The sequence below is a fragment of the Cricetulus griseus genome, chromosome 7, assembly GCF_003668045.3.
Source record: "Cricetulus griseus strain 17A/GY chromosome 7, alternate assembly CriGri-PICRH-1.0, whole genome shotgun sequence".
In the NCBI taxonomy this organism is placed as follows: Eukaryota; Metazoa; Chordata; class Mammalia; order Rodentia; family Cricetidae; genus Cricetulus; species Cricetulus griseus.
This window is the reverse complement of record NC_048600.1, coordinates 113,459,196-113,485,574: the sequence shown is the minus strand read 5'-3', so window position 1 is coordinate 113,485,574 and position 26,379 is coordinate 113,459,196. Positions and strand designations below refer to the sequence as shown.

The 26,379-nt window shown below is 51.9% G+C and overlaps 2 protein-coding genes across 3 annotated transcripts; one reads left to right on the top strand and one right to left on the bottom strand.

Moving 5' to 3' along the window:
• Positions 1-460: 460 nt before the first annotated feature.
• Fkbp10 (FKBP prolyl isomerase 10) lies at positions 461-8,246 on the bottom strand. Of its 2 annotated transcripts, XM_027428161.2 has the most exons (11): positions 7,935-8,064; positions 5,867-5,902; positions 4,582-4,727; positions 4,105-4,294; positions 3,846-3,991; positions 3,361-3,550; positions 3,102-3,247; positions 2,364-2,556; positions 1,932-2,074; positions 1,559-1,722; positions 461-1,358 (listed from the first exon to the last, which is right to left on the bottom strand). In XM_027428161.2, the coding sequence occupies exons 3-11, from the start codon at positions 4,667-4,669 to the stop codon at positions 1,173-1,175; spliced, it is 1,446 nt and encodes a 481-aa protein (XP_027283962.1). In that variant the 5' UTR covers positions 4,670-4,727; positions 5,867-5,902; positions 7,935-8,064; the 3' UTR covers positions 461-1,172. The 2 variants fall into 2 exon arrangements, with proteins under 2 accessions (XP_027283962.1, XP_027283961.1); XM_027428160.2 differs by lacking the exon at positions 5,867-5,902 and having other exon boundaries at positions 7,935-8,246.
• A 446-nt stretch (positions 8,247-8,692) lies between these two features.
• P3h4 (prolyl 3-hydroxylase family member 4 (inactive)) lies at positions 8,693-15,845 on the top strand. Its single transcript, XM_027428162.2, has 8 exons — positions 8,693-9,697; positions 9,795-9,947; positions 10,070-10,241; positions 12,003-12,131; positions 12,986-13,131; positions 13,660-13,743; positions 15,179-15,335; positions 15,561-15,845. Exons 1-8 carry the CDS (start codon positions 9,218-9,220, stop codon positions 15,581-15,583), a joined length of 1,344 nt encoding a protein of 447 aa, XP_027283963.1. The 5' UTR covers positions 8,693-9,217; the 3' UTR covers positions 15,584-15,845.
• Positions 15,846-26,379: the final 10,534 nt, after the last annotated feature.

The following is a 26,379-nucleotide window of genomic DNA, read 5'->3' as shown; positions in this document are numbered from 1 at the left end:
TCTTCCAGAGTCCTGAGTTCAATTCCCAGCAACCACATGGTGGCTCACAACCACCTATAATGAGATCTTGTGCCCCCTTCTGGCCTGCAGGCATACATGCAGACAGAAAACTGTATACATAACAAATAAATAAACTTTAAAAAAATAAATAAAATAAGCTGGGCGTTGGTGGCGCATGCCTTTAATCCTAGCACTTGGGAGGCAGAGGCAGGCGGATCTCTGTGAGTTCGAGGCCAGCCTGGTCTCCAGAGCTAGTTCCAGGATAGGCTCCAAAGCTACACAGAGAAACCCTGTCTCGAAAAACCAAGAAAAAATAAATAAATAAAATAATAATAATAATAAGGTAGAGAGAGATTGCTGAACATACCAGATGTCAACCTCTGGTCTCCACACACATGTGAACATGCTTATATACAATACCCTCTCCACAGGGCCCGCTGAAAGACCACCTCTTGAGGCCTTCGGTTTAACCTTTTATTGTCACAAAGGAGAAAGGATTGGATCAGTTTAGCCTTTGAGAGCCCAGAACTCTGCCTCCCTCCCTCCCATCAAATTAGCACCAAGTGCAGGTTTGCACAGCCCTGAAGCCTGGGCAGGTGTCCTCTCACACACCCTTTCCTTTCCCAAAAGACAAAAACCTGACCCCGGTGGTGTGGTCAGGGAGGAGGCTGCATGAGAAGGGTGGCTGGCAGGACTGTGTTCCTGAGGAGCGGGCAGAGATGGTGTAGAATGCGGGGGAATTCCTCACTCATGCCCCTGGGGAGCTGCCAAGACAGAGGGAATGGGGACAGACATGGACAAATAAAGGGCACATTTGGGAAAGTGAAGGACCGGGGAGCTCACCCTTGCTGAGTCTAGTGTGTGGGTGGGAGGTATAGATGTGTGGGGTCAGCAACGACCCGAACCAAACACCAGTGCCCCTCCCCAGATTGGATTTATTACGTCAAGAACCTTAAGGAAGAGGTGTAGGGCTGGGAAGAGAAAAATGCAGAGGTCTGTGTTGTGGACTGGAAACCACGGCCAGTGAGAAGGTCACCGCAGTCTCTGATGACATCCAGTGACTCCCACAGTTATCCCCACTGAGGGAGGGGTGCTGTTGTCAGCCAGTTCCCCTGCCACTGTCCCCTGGCCGAGTGCCTTTGCGTCTGAGGTCAGACCTGAGACTCTGGCCCTCAGAGCTCCTCATGGATCTGCTCCCGGTCCTCGTCTGACTTCAGCTTGAGTTCCTCGGCTGTGATCTTGCCATCCTGGTTTCGATCCTGGTTCTGAAACATGTCTCCTATGGTTTTGTCAGGGTCTTGCCCAGGCATGAGGCGTCCTTTGCCCTCATTCACTTGAGCCTTGATGAAGGAGGAGAACTAAAGGAGGGAGAGCAGAGACGACAAAGCAGTGAGGATCAATGCCAACAGCTGTGGGTAGCCTCGGGAAGGGGCCTCAGGTGGAGCCCAACATTGTTTCCCCTGGCCTGATACCCGGGGAATTGGGGGTAGGGGGTAGCCAGAAAGCAAGTGAGCATGCTGGCTTTCAGGTTGGGGTTGTGACTAAGTTCCCAGCCTACCTCTTCTGGGGGCACCTCTCCATCTTTATTGAGATCCATGTCTTCAAACAGGCTGGCTGCAGGATCCTGGTGCCACACAAACAGGTAGCCTGTGGGCAGGCCATCCTCTCGGGATACCAGCTCCACCTCAAATAACAGGACAGCACTGCCAGGAACACCCCGGGCTAGAGAGAGAGGGAAGAGAGGAGAACAGGGGTCCAGTGAGGCCTGAAGCTAAGCCTTAACACAGGCCTTAGTTTTCTCTCATGGAAGGCGCATGGGATGTTTAGGACTTAATCCTAAAAGTTTCCCTCATTCCACCCCTCAGCCACCAAGGTCTGAGGTGGGCAGGGCAGACTGGGGGTAGACGTGGGATCCAGGTCGAGTCCCTCACCTCCACTCTCCCCATGGGCCAGGTGTGGGGGCACAATGAGCTGCCGCCTCTCTCCCACACACATGCCCTGCAGGCCCCTGTCCAGACCTTCGATCACTTTGTTGGCGCCAAGGGTGGCCTGTTGAGGGGCCTCATAGTCGTGGCTGTGGGGAAATTGGATTGCCAGGTCAATGGCAGAGGTATCTGAGGACTCATCTCTTTGAACTGCTTCCTTATACTAGAACAGCAGTTTTCTCTCCCTGTAGCTCATCCCCCCCCCCCTTGCCCCATATTTCATATCCATGGCTCCCTGAGACTCACTCAGATGGGGACTTGTGGAGGAATTGAGAGACTGTGAGACCAGAGAAAGGAGAAAGGGCCTGCAAGCTATTAGAAGCCCACCCATACCTGAGCCCACCACCTGCCCAGCCCTGGCCCTGCCCAAGAACCCACGAAGAGAACAGCCTGGTGCCATCCAGCAGAGAGCAGTTGTAATGGTAACGAATGAAGTCCCCAATCTTGGATGTCTCGTTGCAGTTCTCAGGTGGCCGGAACAGTGTCTTGATTTCCACAGGGTCTGAAGGGTTGTGGAAGTCAATGACATGCACGTCAAAGATGAGCACGGCTGAGCCCGGGATCTTGTCTCCTGAGGCCAGATGGGACATGGTTAGCTCAGGGCTCTGGGTGAGGGCGGCTCACTGTCTCCATGGGGCCCAGCCTGGCCACCCTTTCCCAATCTCAGGGAGTCATATGAGGTCAGATGACATGTTCTAGAGTGAGTGCTTCCTACATCTTACTGTTGGAGTGACAGGACAGAGAGGCAGGGAAACCCTTTTCCACCCAACACCTTGCAAGCAAGCTCCCAGTAACATCTTCCTATGAGTGGTTCCCAGCGCACCAGTGAGGAGCCTGAGGCTCCCAGAATCTCTAATACAGGCCTCTTTGCTCAGTGGTGCTGTTTATTCTTAACCATCCTCTGTCCCCAAACTTAGGAGTTGGCTGCCTTTCTCCACTGGGGGAGGGGTTTGGGGAGGAAGTGAGATCTGCCTTGAAGGAACAGGATAGGATCAGCCTGGTAGAGCGCCAATGGGTGACCAATATAAGCTGTACATGCTTGGGCAATGGGAGGGACAGCAATCCAAGGGGTACACTTAAGAGGAGCTGAGGGGTAGCCTGGGAACCAAACCCTACCTGTCCCATTCTCCCCGTAGGCAAGGTGAGGGGGCACAGTAATCCTCCTTCGTTCCCCTATGCATGCGCCCTGCAGCCCCTGGTCCATCCCAGGGATGATGTAACCCTGCCCAACATAGGTATTGTAGGTGTGGTTGCGGGAATAGCTGCAATAGAGGGGAAGGGTAGGGAGGGAGTCAAAAGGGCCCTGCCCCCTCCAGTCCCGCCCCTTCAGAGTGCCCCTCAACCCCCACCCTCCCACCTCAGGGGACCCTCCGACCTGGAATCAAAGAGGGTACCATCCATTAAAGAACCATTGTAGTGGTAACGCATGAAGTCCCCTGCCACGGCTCGCCGGACACAGTCCCGGGGCAGCTCCAGTGTCTCCAGCTGAACTGTGTCCTTCGGGTTGTGGACATCAATCAGCAGGACATAGAAGACCAGGGAGGCCTGCGGGGGTATCACAGTCCCTGGGGAGGGCACAGGGCTTGAACCATACAGTTGGGAGCAAGCCCAGGCTCAGTAAGGGGCCTCATGCAAAAAGAGCTACTCTGCCCTCCTATGTTCTCCTCCTTTGGTTGTCCCCAGAGCTATCATCAACCCATTTGGAGCCTTTGTGTAAATCAGAATAAAGGAATTCTGTCTGGGGAGGGAGATTTCATCTCCACTTGCCTCCTTGGCTGGATGCCCTTGCACTGAATACGATCCGTAGAGCCCTGGTTGCCCCTCTTCTAGAAGGAGAGTTCCCCTGCACCCTTGCCTTACCATAGCCTTTCTCCCCATAAGCCAGGAAGGGAGGAATGACAATCTTCCTTTTCTCTCCAGGACACATGCCCAGCAGCCCTTGGTCCATGCCTTTAATCAGCCAACCAGAGCCGATGTAGGTGTCGTAAGTGCCTCCCCTACTGTAGCTGCAGAGAATAAGGCAAAGACCCTGTGGCTGGAGGTGAGGGAGGCAGAACAGACCAGGGCTCCCTGCTCTTGTTCACATGTGCCAGGCTTTAGGGCTCCTCCCAGGTTCTACCTGTTGTCAAAGTCGGTGCCATCCAGCAGAGTGCCGTTGTAGTGATAGCGCACGAAGTCACTGTTCTGCACCATGCGGGGGCAGTAAGGAGGGCGCAGGAGGATGGTCGTTTGCACCGTGTCCGCCTTGTTCCACACATCCAGCAGGACCACGTCAAAATAGAGGGTGGCATCAGGGGGAATGAGGCCCGCTGTGGGGAAGCAGCAAAGGCCAAGTTTACAGAAGTCCCCATACTATCTGCTACACCTCTGACCCTAGCTATCATCCTTCCTAGCCAAGCTGTGACTCCACACAGGGCTCTGTATCCATCTCCTCTCACCCCAGAGTCAAACAATGGCCACAGCCCCTACCAATCAGAGTACACGCAGTGTGACCTTGGCCAAGTCACTCAGCCCCTTTGAGCTTCAGCTTTCTATCTACTCCTGCTTCCTGCCCGCCCCTCCCCCAACCGCCGTGCCCATACCCCAGCCTCCTTACCCACACCAATGCTGCCGTAGCCCAGGTGGGGAGGCACAATGAGACGACGGCGCTCGTTAACACACATGCCCATGAGACCTCTGTCCATGCCAGTGATGAGGCGGCCTACACCCACAATGATGGCCGCCAGGGTGGTGCGGTCATAGCTGGGGAGTAAAGGGACAATGGGCATGCATACAGCTACACGATACCCTCTGCCCACAGTCAAAGACACAGGACATGGTGCAGCGCACACACACTCCTCACTTCCTCTCCTCTCCAGGTCTCTATCCTGGGCTAGCCCTTCTGCCTCACTTAGGGCAACAGAATGGATGGGTATGGTGGCACACAACTTTAATCCCAGCACCCCAGAAGCAGAAGCAAGTGGATCTCTGTGAGTTCAAGGCCAACCTGGTCTAAATAAGGAGTTCTAAGATAGCCAGAGCTACGTAGAGAAACCCTGTCGTCGTCGTCATCATTATCAAGGACAAGCTGTTACAAGAGAGATACCCCAGAGGAGATCAGAAGCTTTTATTCTGGGTGGGTGGGTGGAGAAGATAAGTCTGTCTGCTACTCATTGCTACTTCTTTTTTTTTTAAATTATTTTATGTATATGAGTGCTTTGTTTTCATCCATATCGGAAGAGGACACCAGATCTCATAACGGATGGTTGTGAGCCACCATGTGGTTGCTGGGAATGGAACTCGAGACCTCTGGAAGAGCAGCTAGTTAGTGCTCTTAACTGCTGAGCCATCTCTCCAGCTCCCTTATTGCTACTGATAGCATAGTTCAGAGGGCAAATGAGTATTTATTGAGGACTTACTATATGTTAGATTAAGTGCTTGGCACTTTACATTCATTAATTTCCCTCAATTTTCTCCCCCAGAGGGCATTATTGTTTTCAGTTTTTCTTTTTCTTCTTTATTCTGATACTGGGGACAAATCTAGGGCCTCGCATAGGCTAGGCAAGCACCTGCTACTGAACTACATCCCAGATATCCTCACTGTTTGTTTTTCCAAGACTGTCTTTCCCTGTGTAACCCTGGCTGTCTTGGAACTTGCTCTGTAGACCAGGCTGGCCTTGAACTCAGAGATCTGCCTGCCAAGTGCTGGGATTAAAAGCATGAACTACTAGCTTTTTGTTTCATTTTCTAAGAGAAAAACTGAGACCTGACAGACTCATTGCCCCTCCTGCAGTCACAGCTCGTAGTTTCTGCCACTGAGCATCCATTCTGCAGAGAACAGGAAGCACAAGAGATGAGATGGGAAGCAGCCTTCCTCAGAAGAAAGCCCATTTTAAACTTACCCTGGCTTGCATTGGTTTTCACAAGTAAAGAGCTATCTGTTTAAAGAAAAAAGAGATTTGTGTATGTATGTATGTATGTCTGTGGGTGTGTGCACACTTTTGTGTGCACCTTTGCACACATGCAGAGGCCCCCAAAGGGCACTGGGTGTCCTCATCGAGCACCCTATGGCTAGTCTTTTGAGCTTCTCTCCCTGATCCTAGGTATCCACAGGATGCCCAGTTCCTCATATGGGTGCTAATCCTTATAATGATTGTACAGCAAGTACCCTTAATTATTGAGCCACTTCTGCAGTCACCCGTCCCCTGGTCTTTGAGACAGGTGGCATTTGTAGCCCTGGCTGGCCTGGAACTCTCTATGTAGTCAAGGATGACCTTGAATTTATGGTCTTCCTGCCTTTCCTCCTGAATGCTGGGATTGCATGTGTATGCCACCATATCCAGTTGATATGGCTCTGGGGATCCCAGGACTTCATGAATGCTGGGCAAGTATTCTAACTGAACTACACTCCCAGCCCCAAGAATGGGATAGTAATTTTTTTTAGATTTATTTTATGTATTTGAGTGTTTTGCTATGTGTCTATGTACCATGTGCACACCATGTCTGGTGTCTATGGCTGTCAGAGATCCTACTATAAGAGTTCTGGGAGACAAACTCAGATCCTCTGCAAGAACAAGCACTCTTAACCGCTGAGTCATCTCTCCAGCCCCAGGAGATTCTATTTTGGTTGAAGGCAGCCAAGGGTTAAAGTGTTTTCTAGCAGGGCAGTGGTGGTGCCTTTAATCTCAGCACTCAGGAGGCAGAGGCAGGAGGATCTCTGTGAGTTCGAGACCAGCCTGGACAGCCTCCAAAGCCACAGAGAAACCCTGTCTCAAAAACAAAAATAAAAAAAATGGGCCCAGCCAGGCGGTAGTGGTGCACGCCATTAATCCTAGCACTTGGGAGGCAGAAGCAAGAGGATCTCTATGAGTTCGAGACCAGCCTGGTTTACAAGTTCCAGGACAGCCTCCAAAGCTACAGAGAAACCCTGTCTCAAATAAAACAAACAAACAAACAAAAAACCAAAACCAACCAACCAAAAAAAAAAAAAAAAAAAAAAAAAAAACCACCTCCTCCTCTATCACAGCCTGGATTCGAACCCAGGATCTTACACTATGGAGACAGTATTCTCATGCAGTCCACAGTCTCCCTCCAGAGTCATGACCACTAATTTCTTGTGGGCTGAACTGTATATGTCAGAGAAGAGACTGAAGGATGACTCTTCCTTTTTGGTGTAGAGTTTCAAGTGGGATAGGGCCTGAAGTTTACATTATAGCCTGGAAAGACAGCCCTGCTCTGTCCCCAACAACCAAAGGGGATCTGCCTGTCTGACCGAGGACCTGGGTCAGAATGGAAGCCTGTCTGTCCCTCAAGCCAAGGCTGGCAATGCAGCCTAGTGTTGGCTGCTAAAACTAAGATGGGGGAGCTGAGTCCCAAGACTTGGAGAAGGTGGCAGGGAGATCCCCAGGGTGGAATGTCACGCTTGTGACACGTGGACAGTTGGACACAGCACCAGCTATGGCCTACCCCAAAATTACAACGCCCACGCCCACTCTGCTTAAGGCCCTCCCTGGCTTCCTGGGGTCCGATGATGCCCTACAGAAAATGTTACCTCTCTAGTCTTCTCCAAAGGCATAGGAAATGGGAAGTGGAGGTAGACAGGGAGCCCGGGTGTGTGGCAAGGCAGGTGGCCCCAGGGTTCACATGCAGTGTGCACGGTCTCTTTTCCTCCTAAGAGTGTTACCAGGGTACCGCTCATGTCTTTAAATAAGTAACTGGAAAATAAATGCGCACTTCACGGGAGCGTCAAGTATTCTGGGGGGTTGGAAGTGTGCGTGTGTGGGAGGGCGTCTTTCGGGAGTTGAAGATTTGGTATTGAAGACAGGGCTGCCTTGAAAAGGGGCCCTCCCCGGGGTGCTGTTTGGGGCTGGAGGTTGTGGGAGGAATACAGGAATGCAAAGCTTACAAGGGGCTACATTCCCTGGACTCTCGGGAAAGTGGTGTTGAGTCTGGGGATGCCCAACGTCTTACCTGGAGTCAAACTTCTTCCCATCTTCGAAAGTGCCATTGTAGTGGTAACGCACAAAATCCCCCATCTGCACTTCTCGGGGACAGGCCCTGGGGATATGGTACCTATCGATGACCACATCTTCCAAGGGGGCTCCGGAGGGGCTGGCACGGCCCAGCCCCCTCTCCAAGATCTGTAGAAGCAGCAGCAACCGCAGGATGGGCAGCCGGCGGAGGGTGTGGCTGGCGGACCCCGCAAGGAACATGGTGCCCAGATGGAGGACGCCGGCAATGAGGGCAGGCGCCGGCCGTCAGCCTCCAGCCTCCTTCCCCCTCCTCAGAGCTGACTCCCCCCCTTCCTGTCCTCTCTCCCTACCCCGCCCTGGCGAGTCCACGTGGAATGGGGGCTGGGGAGACTGAGCTGGCCGGGTGGGGTGCTGTTTGTGTGGACTAGGAGGAGGGGGGCCCCGTTGAGAGTCTCTGGAGTCCCTGGAATTTGCCACAAAGATCTCTGAGTCTCTCTCCCCGCAAACTTCGGGCCTGGCCCAGAGGGAGGCTCGGGAAAGCTGAGAAGTAAGAATGGACTTCCAAAAGAAAGTTTTGGTTTTTTTTTCCTGAGCCTCTGGGTCCTAAAGCTGGTTGGAGGCATCTGTAGCTTTTCCTGGCTCCCCAAATCTAGGCTCCTCTGGTGGCAGGTGAGGCGGGTAATCTGAAGGATATCTCAGTCCTTCCCCCTGCCCCAACTTTCTTCCCGGGAGTGGAGGGGGTGGGGGGTGGGGGGAGGTGCTCTACGTGAAAGGTAGCTTTGTCCTGCAAAAGCAAGGCTACTAGCAAGACACAGGGATCAGACTCAGTCGCGAGACTGGCAGTGTCAGTGCCAGGTGTGCGGGGTAACACGAGTTGTGTTGCCCCCTCGACGCCGGCGCGGGGCCGCCTAGAGGGTGCCAAGGGAGCTCTGGAGAAAAGATCAGATTCCGAAGCTTCACCCGGAGCATAGACAAAGTGGAGAGAGGTGGCACTTGAGGTGGGGGGACGACGACGCTGCTGCCGGTGGGGAGGGGCTTTCTGGGCGTGAAATATAGCCCCACCTACCCGGGTTCGGGTGAGCCCTGCAAGTGTGAGACGTGCAGACCACGTAGCGGACTGGAGCGACAACTGACCCTCCGATAGAAGAGGGCTGTCCCAACCTCCCTGCTCTAGCCCGGGGCCCGGCGCTAAGACCCAGCAGGAACTCCGGGGGTAGGGGTGGGGGGCTGGAGCCCGTCGGTCCTCCGGCTGCTCCGGGAGCCTCGGGGCGCGGCGCGGGCATGGCTCGCCCGGCGTGGGGGTTGCTGTGGCTGCTGCTGGGCAGCGCGGGCGCGCAGTACGAGAAGTACAGCTTCCGAGGCTTCCCCCCGGAGGACCTGATGCCTCTAGCCACGGCCTACGGCCACGCTCTAGAGCAGTACGAGGGCGAGAGCTGGCGCGAGAGCGCGCGCTACCTGGAGGCGGCGCTGCGGCTGCACCGGCTGCTGCGCGACAGCGAGGCCTTCTGCCACGCCAACTGCAGCGGCCCCGCCGCCCCGCAGCCCCGGCCCGCGCCCGGCCCGGACGGTGACGGCGACGGCGATGGCGAGGACTGGGCGCGCGAGCTGCGGCTCTTCGGTCACGTCCTGGAGCGCGCCGCCTGCCTGCGGCGCTGCAAGCGGACGCTGCCCGCCTTCCAGGTCCCCTACCCGCCGAGGCAGCTGCTGCGCGACTTCCAGAGCCGCCTGCCCTACCAGTACCTGCACTACGCGCAGTTCAAGGTGGGCGCGGCCCCGGACCGCCGTCGAGTTTCCCTAGAACGTGAGGCCGGCGGTGCGTCCGACGCCCCACTGACCCACTCCCCACGCCCCTCACCAGGCGAACCGGCTGGAGAAGGCGGTGGCTGCGGCCTACACTTTCCTCCAGAGGAACCCCAAGCACGAGCTGACCGCCAAGTACCTCAGCTACTACAGGGGGATGCTGGATGTCGGAGATGAGTCCCTTACGGACCTAGAGGCCCAGCCCTACGAGGTGTGGAGAGGTGGGAGGGTTGGCTGGCCTTGGCGCGCCTCCCTACACCCCCGCCCCCAAAACACACACCTTAATAGTTGTCCGGGGTCCCCTTGACTCCCCCGTGCCATGCTCCTCTCCAGGCTGTGTTCCTCCGGGCTGTGAAGCTCTACAACAGCGGGGACTTCCGCGGCAGCACAGAAGACATGGAGCGGGCCTTGGCAGAGTACATGACAGTCTTCGCTCGGTGTCTAGCTGGCTGTGAGGGGGCCCATGAGCAGGTAGACTTCAAGGACTTCTACCCAGCCATAGCAGGTATCTCCTGTTCAGACCACCGTGGGTATCCCTCACCCACAGGGCCCCCTGCTTCCCAGGCCTCCTGAGGCCTCCTAACACATGGCTACGCAGCATTCAGCGGATATAGTGAAGTTCTCAGAAGCTACACACATGAGTTAGGCCTTTTCTGTCTCCAGTCTGATGAGAGAAGTGCTGGTATACATAGAAAATTACGGGACAGTTAGGGCTATATAGAGAAATCTTGTCTCAAAAAGGGGCGTGGGGGAGGGGGGCATGTATTGCACGACTTTCATGACAGCACTTGGGAGGCAGAGGTAGGTGGATCTCTATGAGTTCAAGGCCAGTCTGGTCTTTGGGCCACCAACCACCTCTCAAAATCAGTTACCAAATCATGACACGGAGACTTAGATATAAATGTTCGGCCTTATCTTATGCTTGTCCCACTAGCTCTTGTAATGTAAATTAACCTGTTTCTTTTCATCTACATTTTGTCTCAGGGCTTTTTACCTTTCTTTCATTTTGTATGTCCCATTTTGTGTCTGACTGGGTGGTGGCTGTCTGGATGACTGGCTTTGGGCATCTCCCTTTCAACCACATTCTTTCCTCTCATTTTCTTTTATTATTATTATTATTATTTGGTTTTTCGAGATAGGGTTTCTCTGTATTGCTTTGGAGCCTATCCTGGTACTCACTGGCCTTGAACTCACAGAGATCCACCTGTCTCTCTGCCTCCTGAGTGCTGGGATTAAAGGCGTGCTTCACCAACACCCAGCTCCTCTTTTGTTTTCTCCTACTTATTCTCTTTGCCTGCCAGCCTGGCATGTCCTCTATTTCCTAGCTATCAGCCAGTCCCTCTACTGCTTAGTTATTGACCATTCATCTTTTTATTAGACCAATTAGGTGCTTTAGGCGAGCATGGTAAAACAGCAACACATCGTTAAACAAATGCAGCATAAATAAATGTTACACACCTTTACATAGTTAGAGTAATATTCCACAACACTGGTCTACATAGTGAGTTCCAGAACACCTATAATTACATAGTGAGACCCTGTCTCAAAACAAAAACAAAAGACACAACAAAAAAGATTCAGAATTGACACTAGACAAGTGTGTGCAGAAAGCAGTTGGGGGCAAAAATCACAACCAGTCTTTGGATCCCTAACCACAAGGCCCCTCAAAGAGGGTGAAGGTGAGGGTTGGAGAGATAGCTCAGTGGTCAAGAATACTGACTGCTCTTCCAGAGGACCCGTGTTTGATTCCCAGCACCCACATGGCAGCTCATGACTGTCCAACTCCAGGATCCAAAACCAAACTCTCATACATACATTAGATCCTGTATGGTCTCAGTCCCACCTAAAGGTCACTTGCTGTTCTCCCAGAATTCCCCCTGGTGTCAAATAGAGGTTGAGCAACAAAGGTGGGGGGCAGCAAGTTATTCTCAGCTAGCATTTTGTATTGTGTGCCAAGCATTTCATACATGCTAACACATGAAATCTTTTTTTTTTTTTTTTTTTTGGTTTTTTGATACAGGTTTTCTCTGTAGCTTTGGAGCCTATCCTGACACTCGCTCTGTAGACCAGGCTGGCCTCGAACTCACAGAGATCCACCTGCCTCTTCCTCCCGAGTGCTGGGGTTAAAGGCGTGCACCACCAATGCCCGGCTAACACATGAAATCTGCACCTCTTGCACAGGGAAGCAGGCTTCAAAGGCAGATTTTGGTCTCCATGGGAATCAGGGTTAGTGTGCCACAGTTCCTAACTGCTACATCCTTCTTAGATCTCTTTGCAGAGTCCCTACAGTGCAAGGTGGACTGTGAAGCCAATCTCATCCCCAACGTAGGTGGCTACTTTGTGGACAAGTTTGTGGCCACCATGTATCACTACCTGCAGTTTGCCTACTACAAATGTGAGCTTCCTGAATGGGCTGGTGAGGTAGGGTAAGGGTTGTGTCGGAAAGGACAATGCATGATGTCTCCCAGAAATGTGGGAAGGTGTCTCTCAGATCGAAGACTCTGGAGAAGGGGATGAAAGGCTACGGGTGGTGGAGATGTGGGCAGGAACCCAGGCAGGGGACATGGGGAAAGGTGAGAGGCCTCATGGAAGAATTAATTAGAGGTCCTCCTGGGGGTAGACTTGGTCAGTGACACTGCTCAGCACTGAAGAGTTTATGTAGCCCTCACCTCTCTCCTCCCACCAGCCCCGTGCCACTGGCATTCCTGGACCCATTCATCAGATTAAACTGAGGTTTCTAAAGGGCAAGAGCCCATTATTCCATGATTAGGGAGTCACAGAGAGAATGTGCCATCAGCTGGGGCTCGAGTGGGGCAGTCCAAGGTTCCTACCACTCAGGGATGCATCCTTCAGAGGCTAGAGCTGTGAGTGGAAGATCTGAGGTCAGGAGACTCTTCCTGGGGGCTGTGGCGAGAGCCCTGAGAGTCTCTAATGCCCCCAGCTGCTGTTGCTCTTCAGCAATAACAGGATAAGCAGCTTATCTAGCCCCTCTGTGCCTCCAGTTCTTTCTCTGTAAACCACAATGACAATGATTGAGATACCAGTGACTCACACTTGCCTGGCACCAGGGCAACACCCTGGGCTTGTTGAATTGTGGTCTTTTGGCCGGGGTGAGGAGCCAGCAGATATTCTGGAAGGTGTCTGGCGGTAGAGGCAGCGGGCTAGGTTGGAAGGTGGGAGTGAGATGGGGTGAGTGGATTGCCTTTAAAGGAAACATCGGGGTTACCCCTTACTCTGTCCTGCCTGCAGTGAATGATGTGAGCCAGGCTGCCCGAAGTGCTGCTAGCTACATGCTCTTTGACCCCAAGGACAGCGTCATGCAGCAGAACCTGGTGTATTACCGCTTCCACCGGGCTCGCTGGGGCCTTGAAGAGGAGGACTTCCAGCCCCGGGAGGTGGGAACTGCCTGTAGTGAGGCACTGGCCTAAGGTGCAGTTTTGTGGTTTGGTTTAGAAAAAAAACAAAAGAAAACAAAACCTCTTGACTTCCTTGGAAGGCTGGAGAGGAAGGGGAAGGATAAATATGGGCTGTGGTTAGAGTCTAGGCTTCAGCATAGTGTCTGGGATGTGGGAGGGATGCAAATAGGTGCCCACACATGCCTGCTCTCACCTCAGTGCTGTCCTGTGAGCTTTCCCTCCTCAGGGGCCTGTTAGCCTGAACCAGTGAGAAAACCCCTTGGCAGTTTAGGACAAGACTGGCAAATATGAGCCCCATAGTGCCATTCCCACTTTCCATGCCTATGGCAGACATAACTAATGGGTCTTCTCCTGGAATCCTCAGAATCCTTCTTAATCCAGTGTTCCAAGTAGCTAGGGTTATTCTGTGAGCTGATCCATTTCCTCCTGAGCCCTGAGCCCTGTCTTTGCCATCTGTCAGCAGGGTCCACCTCCTCACTCTGTCCTTCCTTCCTTCCCTTCTCCTAGGAGGCCATGCTCTACCACAACCAGACCTCCGAGCTCCGGGAGTTACTGGAGTTCACACACATGTACCTTCAGTCAGATGATGAGGTGAGTGGCACCATGATGGAGACACGTTAGGCTCTTTCCTGAGGTCACTGTTGTGAAGCAGGACTTTCCTGTCCCCCATCTGTACCTCCTCTTTCTCACCACCTTAGTGCTCCCACAGCTCTCTCTCTGCCTGTCCCAGGTCTATACCTCCTGGGCCCAGCTCAAATGGTAGCTCCTCTAGGGAGCCCTTGCTGTATGCCCTGGCCTTCTTCTGGTGCAACCCTGGTCTCCCCACCTGCCTGGCCACCTAGCCTGAGACCTCATATGAGTTACTCATAGTCCTCATCCATCTCACCATGGCCAGATGGCCGGGTGACAGCTGCATCCCGGGACAGGAGACTAAATTATCCCCCGCTCTGCTACAGAACCTCACGATATGCCCATTCTCAGGAACTGTGTTTGAGCCAGTGAACAAATAACTGAATGAATGAATGAGTGAGTGAGTGATGCTGGGAAGAGCCATAGTGTGCACCAGTTGGGAGTGAGGGTTTGGGGCCGGGGTTTCTTGGGGGATTGCTATGCAGCTTGTTTATTCACCCTCTCAGTACATTCACCTGTACTCCACATTCAGGGATCTCAGAAACAGGGTCCGCATTGTGACACATGGCTGGCTTAGGTGCTGTTCATCCAGCTATCATTTGCCAGATGGGTGCTAAGCGATCGATTGGTCTTAACTTAGCAAAGTCCTACACCTTCACCCATCAACTGAGGAGCATGCCCTTTGACTTTTATTGTGGTGACGATTAAATGAGATTATTTAAAGCACCAAGTATGCAACTGGCGCTCAGTAGATGCTCAGGACACACAGCAGTTTTGATGGCTGTCACTTTTGGTCTCCTGTTTGCCAGACATCAGGCTTGGGTTGCAGTAAGTGGGTGAGAGGAACAGTCTGTCTCCCAGAGGTTCTCATGAGGGAGGCATAAACTGTGCAGCTGCAGAGGCAGTGTGGGTACCAGCTAGGGTGATGTTTGAAAGCCTCAGCCTGGAGTGGACATGTGGTTTTGGCAGAATCCATAGGCCCATCCAGGTCAGGGCTGCAAAGACATTCCTGGCAGGGGAGCAGAGCCAGAAGACAAAAGGCTCAGACTAGCAGTGTTCTCACCGGGTGTGGGGCCAAAGGTGGGGCTGTGGTGCAAGCCATGCTGACGCTAGCACCCCGCCTCTGCTGGTGGGGCCCCAAGTGTCACTCAGGGAAGCAGTTTCAGAATGGGACCCAGCAGGACAAACCCTGACATTGCCCTCATGTTAGACACTGACACTGGGGAGGGGGTTTCAGGCCTGCCTGCTCACCTCCTGCCAAGATAATACAGGGAACCTGCTGAAGTGTGTGGGGGCTGAAAGATGGGGTGGGGGTGTTCTGATCTGAAGGGGAACCTATAAGGATGTGGGCCTGCTGTTACTCAGTTTCTTCCCCCACAACTCTGGGCTGCTCTAGATGGAACTGGAGGAGACAGAATCACCCCTGGATGAACTGGAGGAGACAGAAGAACCCCTGTCTGATGCTGAGTTTGAAGGGGAGGGCGACTATGAGGAGGGCCTCTATGCAGACTGGTGGCAGGAGCCGGACGCCAAGGGCGATGAGGCTGAGGCTGGTCAGTCAGCAATGGGTTGTGAAAAGGGGTTAAGAGCACAGTTTGGGATGGGTGCTAGGGACAGGGCTTCTCCCTGGGCTGCCGTGTCAGTGGAGTGTGGGTGGACGCTGCCATCCTGCTCTAGGGTGTTGCAGCCTGTTAGAGATCTACACTCCTGCTAGTTCAGTCTGTAGACACCTGTTGGCGTGGGCAGGACTAACTCCTTGCTCTTTCCTTCCTTTTCAGAGCCGGAGCCTGAACTGGCATAAGAGTGGTGACACACGCCTTTAATCCCAGCACTTGAGAAGCATAGGCAGGCGGATCTCTGTGAGTTCGAGGCCAGCCTGGTCTACAGAGAGAAGAGAGGTCCGGGACAGCCAGGGCTGTTACACAGAGAAACTCTGTCTCAAAAAACCAAAAAGAAAAAAAAAAAAAACAAAACATAAAAAGAGCGGTGACATGGTGCACCCCTCAAACTCAGGATACCGGCTAGGAGCAAGAACTATTTATTAAAACTTAAAATGGCCAGGAGTGGTGGTACATGCTTTTGACACCAGCACCCAGGGGAGGCAGAAGTGGACAGATCTCAGTTCCAGGTCGGTTGAGGCTATAAAGTGAGACCTTGTTTCAAAACAAAAACATCTGAGTGTGGTAGCACAGGACTTTAATTCCAGCACTTGGAATGCTGAGGCAGCTGGTCTCTGTGAGTTCAAGGCTAGCCTGGATCACATAGTGAGTTCCAGGCCAGTTGAGGCTACATAGTGAGACCCTGTTTCAAAATAAAACGAAAAGAAAAACCTTAAAAGGGACATAGTTGGCCTAGCTCCCATCCAGACTCTATCCTGCCTCTCTGTGCCCTTACACTGCAGAATGGTGGCCATGTTGCTAGTTGGCAAGTGAGCTGGTGGGAGTCGCTCTTCCCCCTTTCTGCTCCAAGGTGGACATCCTTCTGAGGAAGTTTTCAGCTTCTGGCTTGAGTCTCACAGGACCAAGGCCAGCCAGGTGACAGCTCTGACTGAGCTGCAGAGGGGGTTGAGGAACACGGGGCTTGGAGTTCTGGTGCTCAATAAATGTTTATTGTTGAATGAATCACTGCACCTGAGGCCGGTCCCCAAGGTTGAGCTGTGTGGGTACAGGTACTTGCCTCTCTGCCTCCTCCCATCTTCCTTATCTATATAATGCCAGCTGGTGTACCCTGTGGCCTTGGCACCCTCTACAACCCTGTCATCTGACTGAGAACAGGGGATTCCTCTTAACTGTGTGCAACTTCAGACCTGCCACCAGGGGGCATGAAAACACAGTACTCCCTGCTGTGTTCAGAAGACAGTGGGCTTCAGATTTCTCACCAGGACTGTCTGTGTTTTTCAGAGTTCCAGTTCATTCTTCTTGGGGCTTACAGCTATATGAAGAGGGGATTTAAAGACATTTACTACATGTTTTTCTTTCCAGGAATTTCCCTAGAATTAGAGCAAGCATGCCCAGTCTGGCTGTTGCTGGACCTCCAGCTCAGTAGCCAGAGGAGCCCTAGGAAAATGGTTTGAAAACTTTGGACTTCTTGAAATGCAGTGGGACCATCAGAGTTCACTTGTCCAGCCTTGCATTGGCTCTGGGGGACAGGAGTCTGGAGGAGCAGGGACAAAGATGCCCTGTAACTGTCTCTCCTACTGCCATTATTGCAGGGAGTTAGGGGCAAAGGGGGCACTTTCAAGAGAAACACAGAGCAAAGGCCAAGAAGGTGACTCTACTCCTCGACAAAGTTCCAGGGGACAGAGGCCTCTTGAGGGTGGAGTTGACCCAGGGAAGGACATGCAGTTGTCATTGCCACACCCTGGTCCCAGGTGTCAGATGTCCTGTCCTGGGACCCACACACCTAGAGGACTGATATCCAACTCTTCCCTAGGCTCTGGTCCAAGTCTTGGCCTTTAAAGGTAGAACTGGGTTCAGGATAGAGAACTGGTAGCTTCTCTCTAACCTCCATCTCTATCATAGGAGAGTGATTTCCTGACAGTTCCCAGGTACCAGGATGGCTCTTTCCACCCTCCCCCTCCCAGGCTGTTGCACTGTCAGCATCTGGCGGCCCACCCCCTGCTCCAGGGAGGGGCTGCCCTCCAGGTCTGGCACAAAATGGTGCAGGGAGCGGGATGGGCTATAGCATGTCTGCACAGATGTGAGCTGCTGTGAGTACCAGCTCTGGAATCTGGACTGCTGGGTGTGGGCATGGAAAGTGCTTGTGGATCAGAGTGCAAAGGGGTGTGTGTGTGTGTGTGTGTGTGTGTGTGTGTGTGTGTGTGTGTATGTGGGTGTGCACGCACCAGAAGTCTGAGGTTATCTGTGGCAGCTGTGAGCCTGTGGCACCCAGATGTCTTTCAGTGTGTATGTATCTGTCCATATATGTGTGTGTGTGTGTGTCTCAGTGTGTTTGGGGAAGGCTTCAGTCATCCACACATTGAGAACCTTTTATGATGTACCTGGCATGCTGCAAGTGCAAGGCACATGATGATGAGCAAAACTGGCCACTCACCCCACCCTCTCCCAGCTTCTGTTCCAGTGGAGGCAGGTAGTAAACAGTAGTGCGGTCTTATATAAACTGTTGGTATTCCAGGACTCAGGAGGCAGAAGTTCCAGACCAGCCAGGGCTACATAGGAAGACTCTGTCTAAAAACAAAAATTGGGTTATGCTAGATATATTAGATAGGAAAATAGACCAGGCAGGAGGGACCCAGAACGCTGGAGGGTTTCAGTTTCTGTGTGTGCCTATGTTTGAGTATGCATCTGAATGTATGTGTACGTGTAGCCACCTACCCCTAGCAATCCCATCCAGGCTCTCAGCTAGTCCAGTATGGCTCACTCAGCTCTCCTTTCTCAGGGAGCTGCAAGCCCCTCCCATCTCTCCCTAATGTGAGCCTCTCCCATTGCCCAGCCAGCTGGCTCCCCAAACCGGTGAGACAGAGGCCCAGCCAGTCTCTGCGTGGGCCCTCCAGCCCACTCTCCCAGCCCCACCCAGTCCAGATGCTCTCACCTTTCCTCACCCTTCCTACAACACCCCATCAGCTCTTCCATTCTCAACAGTATGCTGGGTGGAGGTGTGGGATGGGCAAAAAAACACTAGAATGTGACCTCATACAGGCAGACAAAACTTAAGAGATGCCACAGAAATGTTCTGGATGCAGAACATTCCTGTCCATATGAAAGCAGAACTCTAATGAAGAATGCCTCCCAGATACTACCCTTTATTCCAGCTGATGCTCAGAGAAGGGAAAGTGAAGTGTTATGGTCAGAGGGAAGGAAGGAAGGAAGGAAGGAAGGAAGGAAGGAAGGAAGGAAGGAAGGGGCGGGCCCTGGGCTTTGGGCTGTCTGCTGGTGCCAGGGAGAATGGTAGGGTATGGAGCCCCCACTAAGTTTAGCCTACAAGGGATTGAAAAGGGAGAGTGGGGAAGAGAAGAGGGAAAGAAGGGTAGGAAAGATAAAGAGACGGGAGGAGTAGAGTCCTGGTGTCAGGCCCATGACATTTAGGTCTCCTGTTAGGTGACCTGCAACAGGGTTGTTGGGGACTCAGGATATAGTAGCTTCCTGAATCCTGAGAGAGTGGTCCCATCAGCTCCCCCAAATTCCAGTAAATTCCAAAAGGAATAAACTTCTTTCTTAGCCTGGAAATATTTTTTTTTTTTTTTTAGCCAGTCTAATTTAGTACTGGGGGGCTGCTTACAACTTTCATGGCATTAATGTTATTAGTACTGACAATCCACTATGACAGGATCAGCCTTGAAAAGAATACTTAAAGAGGCTGGAGAGATGGTTCAACAGTTAGGAGCACTGGCTGGTCTTCCAGAGGACCTAGGTTTGACTCCCAGCATCCACATGGCAGCTCTGTACAACAACCTGGAACTCCAGTTCTAGGGGGTCTTCTGCCTCCTTCTGCCCTTTGTGGGCACTGCACACATGCAGTGCACAGACAAAACACCTGTACACATATTACAATTTCTACATTTAAAAATAAAAGGTCGAAACCGTAATGTCTCATGAGGTGTTGCCCATATCTGAGAATAGGGTCTCTTCTGGGAACAAAGAAGGGTCCCTTCTCCATGTCAGATGGCTGTGTCAAGCTGGCTCTGGTGCTAATAACTTTACCAGACTAGCAAAGGACACAAGCCTGGGGGCCGTCATCTCCCCACTCTGCCCTTCCTCCAGGCCCTCTTTTACAGAGTCTCTCCAAGGTCAGCCCTGGAAGATGGCCCTGATTTCATGGATGGGGAAACTGAGCCCTTAAGAGTCTGGATCAGACTCCAGGGCCGGGGCCAGCTCTGATCTGGGCTAGCACACAGCTCTGGCTGGTTCCCTTACGATCAAGCTCCAAGATGACGGGATTGAATGGGAGTATGCTGGGAGACATAAGAAGCAGCCCTAGCAGCAACTGAAATTCCAGGCCCATTCTGTGGACCCATCACCTCATAATCACTACCTCCCTGGGTCTCAGCTGGCGCCAAGGGCTCCTGGATAGCATCTCTTTTGTCCCTTGAAACAGCCCTTGGTATAGGAGCACCTATTCTGCCCATGACTCAGGTGGGGAAACTGAGGCAAGGGGAGGGTGTCTTTGTTTGCCCTCCCCTGCACATGCATATGCTTAACCCCTGAACCACCTGGAAGAGTTCTTTAAGGTTATAAGGAAAGCAAAGGCCAAAAGAACTTGCTGTTTTCCATTTGGAGTCACCGTCCCAAGTTTGCCTTTAAAAAGAAAGGAATCTGTGAGGCTGGGGGTGTAGCTCAGAGAGTTTGCTTAGTGTGCACGGAACTCTCTGGTTCCACTCTACATAACCACCTGGAACTCCAGTACTACATAAACCGGGTACGATGATACAGAATTATAATCCTGGCACTCTGGGATGGAGGCAGAAGGATCAAAAAAAATTCAAGATGATCCTCAATTGCATAGCAATTTTGAGGCCAGCCTAGGTTTTGTGAAATGCTATTGGGGGCAGGGGGAGGAAGAGGTGTAATGTTATATTCCTTGGATGAAGACAGAGGTGACCATGCCTGACTCCCTCCTTTGCATTTAGCTCAATTTCTTAGGGTCTTCCTGGAGGAGGAGGCTGGCAAGGGATGGTTTAGCCAGTCCAAGTGTGAAGTCTAGCTTTCCTCCCTGGCCTGCCCAAGCGTGGAGTAGGGCGATGATTTGAGGGCCTGATGGTCACACAGAACCATTACATATTTTTCTTATCTCGGATGGAATGAGATTATTCCCTCCATCATAGACGTAGGGTCAGGCCTCGGAGTCAGAAAATGCTTGTCCTATGACTTTAACCTTTAGCAGCTTTTTCCAGCATCTCGGCGTTATTTATTTTTAATACATTGGTATCCTCAAACTTGGAGGAATCTTTGGTGTTGGAAGCCCTTGACCTCTCATGCACACTCCCATTCCCACTGGCCTCTCTTATCCACAGCCTGGTCCTGCCTCCCCCTGAGTGCCTCTCCCCCCCAACTACTTCCAGGTTCTCTGTTGGGATCATAAATTATCCATGAGCTGTAAGTTGGCTGCTGCTTCAACTGGAGCTTAAGTACTGATGAAATATTCAAGGATCTCAACTCTCACATTCCCCAGGGCCCTGGCCCTAGATTTCGAGTCCTGCCCGGATTCCTATTGAGTCACTGAGTCCTAGGGGGTGTGCATGGTGGTCTCTTCTGCATCTATCGCCGTGGCTCTGCTTGCTGGGTACCAAAGGTGGTGGCTTAGAGGAAGAAGGGTCTAGGTTGCTGGTTCAGAGCCTGGGAGGGTGCCTGAAGCATCTGCGGCCATTCACCTGCCTTCCAACCTGATTCTCTAACCCTAAATTGTTTCTAAAGCCTTACCTCATATGACAGAAATCAAGCTTGAAGTATTAGTCCTTGCTTCGTCCTCCCCCCCCAGAACCCCACTTCCCCTGGGTTGGAAACAGAGGTCATTTGAGAGATGACCCACAGGGCAGGAGACAAAGGTTCTGGTTCCAGCCCTGCTATGCATTTGCTGTCCATGGGCCCTAGATATGTCCTTCTCCTGGCTCCAGCCTCAGTTTTCTCTTGTGTGCACAGGAATGGGGATCCATTTCTCCTCAAGAACTCCAAGGTGGGAGAGACTGACACATGCATAGGTGTAATCTTGCTCAGGAGCAATGGCCTCTCTGTGGGAAGGGTTCCTAGTGCAGGCCATTTCCCAGGGCTTGTGGAGGGAAGGGAGGGGCAGGCAGGCTGTCAGGGCAGGTGGAGCCCCACCTGTGTCAGCCCCACCTCTGTCGCCCAAGCCAGGAGCAGGAAGCTAGGTGACTCAGGTGGCAATGTCTCACTGGTCCCTCCCTTCCCCCAAAAACTAGTCGACTGGGACCTGCTGGCAGTTGCTCAGGAGCTCTCAAAAGACCCACTTCAGAGCACACCCATGCCACAAGCCTGTTCTGAGACTTTCGTGGTGGGGGTTGGGGCTGCTAAAGGCGAGCAGCTGTCCTAGGACTTCACTGTGGAAGGGTTGGCGTGGGTAAGGGGGACAGCCCAGGATAGACATTCTCAAAAGAGGTCCAGAGCTCCTCTGGGCTCCCCTTCCCCCACCTCTAGTATCTGGCCCTGGCCGGTACTATTTCTGTTTCCCCTATCTCTGTTTCCTTGTCTCCCTGTTTTCTTTTTGGCATTCCATCCCGCCCACATGCCTTGCTGTGAAGTGTCATGTCTGTCGCTGGAGCTACCTCTGTAATTAGGAGCCTGCCTTGGCTGAGAGCACACCCACAGGACTAGCTGTGGGCAGCAGCATCTGGCCTCAGGGCTGCTCCCCAGAACGAAGTGCCACTAAGATGGCTCCCCACCCACCTCCAGACCGCTCCAGCACCAGCCTAAGTGGGCATCCCTCCAGCAGGGAGTTCAGAGACTTCCAAAGTCTCCTGCAGCCAGTGTCCCTATCTAGCCCTGAAGGGGTCATGCCCCACCCCCAACTTCCGTTGGCGCGGGCCAGAGGCTCGCAGATCGATTGAGTTTCTGAGCAAGTGAGCAATATGTTAAATGAGCAATCCAGCACAAGAGAACCCCACAATGGCCACCAGAGGCTAGGAAGGACTTTAGAATACTCCCTCTGTCAGAACATGATAGCCCCCAGGGAGAACTGTCCCCAGTCCCTGGAACATCTACCTTTCCTCCTGTCTTTGGCCACAACACAAAGCTGCCTCCAGCCCTACACATGCCTGAGGACACACTAATGTGTATATTCCTGGATGCATACTTCCTTCCACCTTGCCCAACAACTGGACTTGTGATTTCTTTGGCTTACCACCCACCAGTGCCAGGACCTTTGGGACAAAAGACATCTTGTAAGATTCGTAGACTTAGAAGCAGAGTCCACGCTGGACAAGGAACACCAAGGTTTCCTGATACCTGGTTTGGAAGGAGTGTGAGTTCTGTGTAGCCTTCTCCCCTCCTTGGCCCTAGATGGAGATTCATAACTCCAGGAAGGCCAGGACAAGGGATGGAAAATTGAAACTTTTAAAGGGTAAGGACCCAGGACAGAAGGCCTCTTCTCTCAGCTTAAGGATGGCTCTGCCCATGCTGCCTTTAGATTTTAAACACCGCCTTTGATTCAGATCTGCCCAGAAAGACTGTTGATAGTTGGTTCTCTGTATGATTCAAAGGTAAGCCTGCATTATCCTTTCTACAAGTGGCCATCTCTTAGGCCACCTAGTCTAAAGAGAAGGTGTCTGTGTATGTAAGTGAGTGTGTGTGATGTGTGTGTGTGTGTGTGTGTGTGTGTGTGTATTCTATAGGTCCAAATGACAGCCATCCATAAGGAGGGCTCTCTCTCCACAGCATAAAGATGAAGTTCAAATGAAGAACGGAAACCCAGGCTGGTGAGATGGCTCAGTGGGTAAAGGGGCTTTCAGTGCAGCCTGACAACCTGAGTTGAATCGCTAGAACCCACATAAAAATGATAGGAATTGCTGGGCGGTGGTGGCGCACGCCTTTGATCCCAACACTCCAGAGGCAGAGGCAGGCAGATCTCCGTGAGTTCGAGGCCAGCCTGGTCTTCAAAGAGAGTTCCAGGACAGTCTCCAAACCTACAGAGAAACCCTGTCTCAAAAAAGGATAGGTATTGTGGAACCAACTCCACAAAGTTGTCATCTGTCCTTCAAGGGCATGCTATGACACAGGCACGCATCATGTGTACTACAATAATAATTATGAAAAAAAAATAAGAGGAAAGAACAGAAACTCTTCTGCCTCCTTACCCGGCCCAGAGGCCTATGGAACATGAGGGAGAAATGACATAAGCAGGGAGGTGGCCTGGGTGTTCTGGACACTGTCTGATTAATGTTCACCTTTGTCTTGAGGTTCTGCGGAGCACAGTCCCTCCTCTTTATCATTGGCTTCTGTCTCTGGGGAGCTTGGGATGGGCCGGTTGGTGCCCTAATACTCCCAACTCTCAGACTCCGAAAAGCTGCAAGGTTGAGTTAATCAGATATGTCTTGGTGGCCCAAGGCTTTTGCTCCTACGCAGGTCCAGGCGAGAGAAATGAGGTTAAACTGTAGGGGTACGAGCTGAAGATAGACATCAGAAGAAACACACCACTGTCAGAAAAAGGAGACAAGGGCCTTGGCTATAAGGGAGACTGGAGAATTTCCCTTTTTTGGAGATTTGTCAAATACAAAAATTCTTGCCTTTAAAGGCTGGGAAGCTGAAGATTGGGTAAGATGGCCTTGTGGCCTCTCCTTCAAGTTCAAGCTGCAAAGGAGGCCGTGGGCACAGTTGCGCTCAGCTCTATTCCTAAGTACCTCCTTCCCCACCAGGAGACCAAATCCCTTATGCAGATGGCTGGTTCCAGGGAAGATGGTTTTCTGATTCCTTTCTGTATCCTCAGATGCAGATGAAGCCCTGGTGCTTGGCAGGCACATAGTAGGAGATTAGGAAACACACAGGAAGCCCATCCATCTGGGAGGAGCTGGCTCTGCTTTCCACTCTGGAGCCTCCACCCGGGAGCTCAGCTTTGGCCTCGAAAAGACGAAGACATGCTGTGGCTTGTTGCTTACTAAGACATGCAGGGGTGCATTCTGGGGCTACACGGAGCTTATTCAGAAACCCCAATCCCACCTAGGCTCCTAGAGCCTTCTCCACAGCCCTCCCCTGCTGCCGGCTGGCAGAAGTGTGGGAGAAAGGTGGCAGCAAAAGGGGTTTAGAAGTTTTGTGTGACTGGGTGGGAGGACTGTGTGGAGGGTGGAACCCTGGCAGAGGCAGCAGTTTGAGATGGTGAGTTCTTGAGCTCTGGGCTGATCACTGCTTTCAGCGGAGGGTGGCAAGGAGGCAGGTAGGGGCGGGGTTAGGTAGAGATAAAGATCCCCAGGTAAACTGGAGGGGGTGGGAGCCAGGGAAACCGCAGAGAGGAGTGGTCCTGGCAACCCGGCATGTGTAGCTGCAACTAGATCTGGGATGTTGCTATCTTCCTGCCTCTTCCACGAAGACTTATTGGGTGGAAGAGAACAAGTTAAGCCTCATTCCTTTCCCAGTTGGGGAACTGCGGTCAAAAATACTGTTAGGATACCTTCATCTGGAGTTATTTTAGCTCATAGGCTATCGTGTGTGTGTGTGTGTGTGTGTGTGTGTGTGTGTGTGTGTGTGTGTGTGTGTGTGTGTGTTCAGGAAATCCTTTTCTAAACAGCCACTCACCCAACTCCCACCCACACAGGCTGTTTACTCTTGTCACTCTGTAAGCTTTCTGAGAATTAGGATACTTTTAATTTTTCTGTGCAGCCAGAGCCTAAATTGGCCCCTTGCATACAATTGGTGCTCAGTACTCGTGTTGAATGAATGAAGGCATATAGGCCCCTGGGTTGGTGATATAGCCACAACAACACTCATCTATCTCATCAACCACAGGAGGAAATACCCATGTCTTCTCAAGTGGGCTATTTGGAGTTCTTTCAGGTAGCTAACCGCCTTGACCACTCTGGAGGGGCTTGCTGCTGCTCTCCTTTCTTTCTATCTAATGTCTGACTTTCTCCCCAACCCTCCCCTCCCCAAGCTCTTCCTTACACCATCATTTAATCTTTGATGGAATTGCTGCTCTTTTGTCTGTTTCTCCCTGGAGTGTTGTTACCCCTCCCCTCCACAAACACACACTGACCCTTCCGCTCTGCTACTTGGGAACCAAACTATTTCTCAAAACAAAAACAAAAACAAAAACCAACAAAACAAAACAAAAACAAAAAACAGAAAAAAAAAACTATTTCTCTGGGATTTTGTGGGACTTGAGATAAGAGGGCTTCCTAGTTTGGAGTGCATCATATTTCCTAGTCTTGTGACCTCCTGAAGCTTAGTTCTTAAATTGCATTACACTTTATTTACTTTTATTTGTGTGTGTGGACTTCATTATCTCCCTCCTCCACGTATCAAACCCAGGTTGTCAGCTGTGCACAGCTGAGCTGTCACACAGCCCATTAGAAATATTCTGTTAATGCAGATTATTCTATTAATTATTTTGTTGCTCCAACAGTTTTTTTTGTTTGTTTGTTGTTTTTCAAAACAGGGTTTCTCTGTGTAGCTTTGGAGTCTATCCTGGCACTAGCTCTGTAGACCAGGCTGGACTCGAACTCACAGAGATCCGCCTGCCTCTGCCTCCTGAGTGCTGGGATTAAAGGTGTGCGCCACCACTACCCTCTAACAGTTTTTAAGAACTGTCTCGAACTGACAGTATCATTGGTTTAAATCCTGACATCCCTCAGCTGTTTCAGTACCACCACATCTAAACTTTTCATTTAATCTCTCCAACCTAAGATAGATAAAGCTAATGAACCCACTTTACAGATGAGGAGAAACAAGGTGAAAGGTAAGCTAATTGGCCTGAGGTCATACGAAGATTAAGGGGAGAACCCAAGAGAACCCAAACCCAGCCCTTTTAATTCTAAATAGAAGGAACACTCTATCTTTTGTAAGGGGGAGGAATCCCAACCTAGCATAAAGCCTATGAAATGCTTTACAAACATCTTATTACTACGTTGGGGCAAGAATGAATAAGCCTGACGCTGAGTTGGCTGGCCAGTGAAGGCGTCAGTCCTTTCCCATGCCGCCC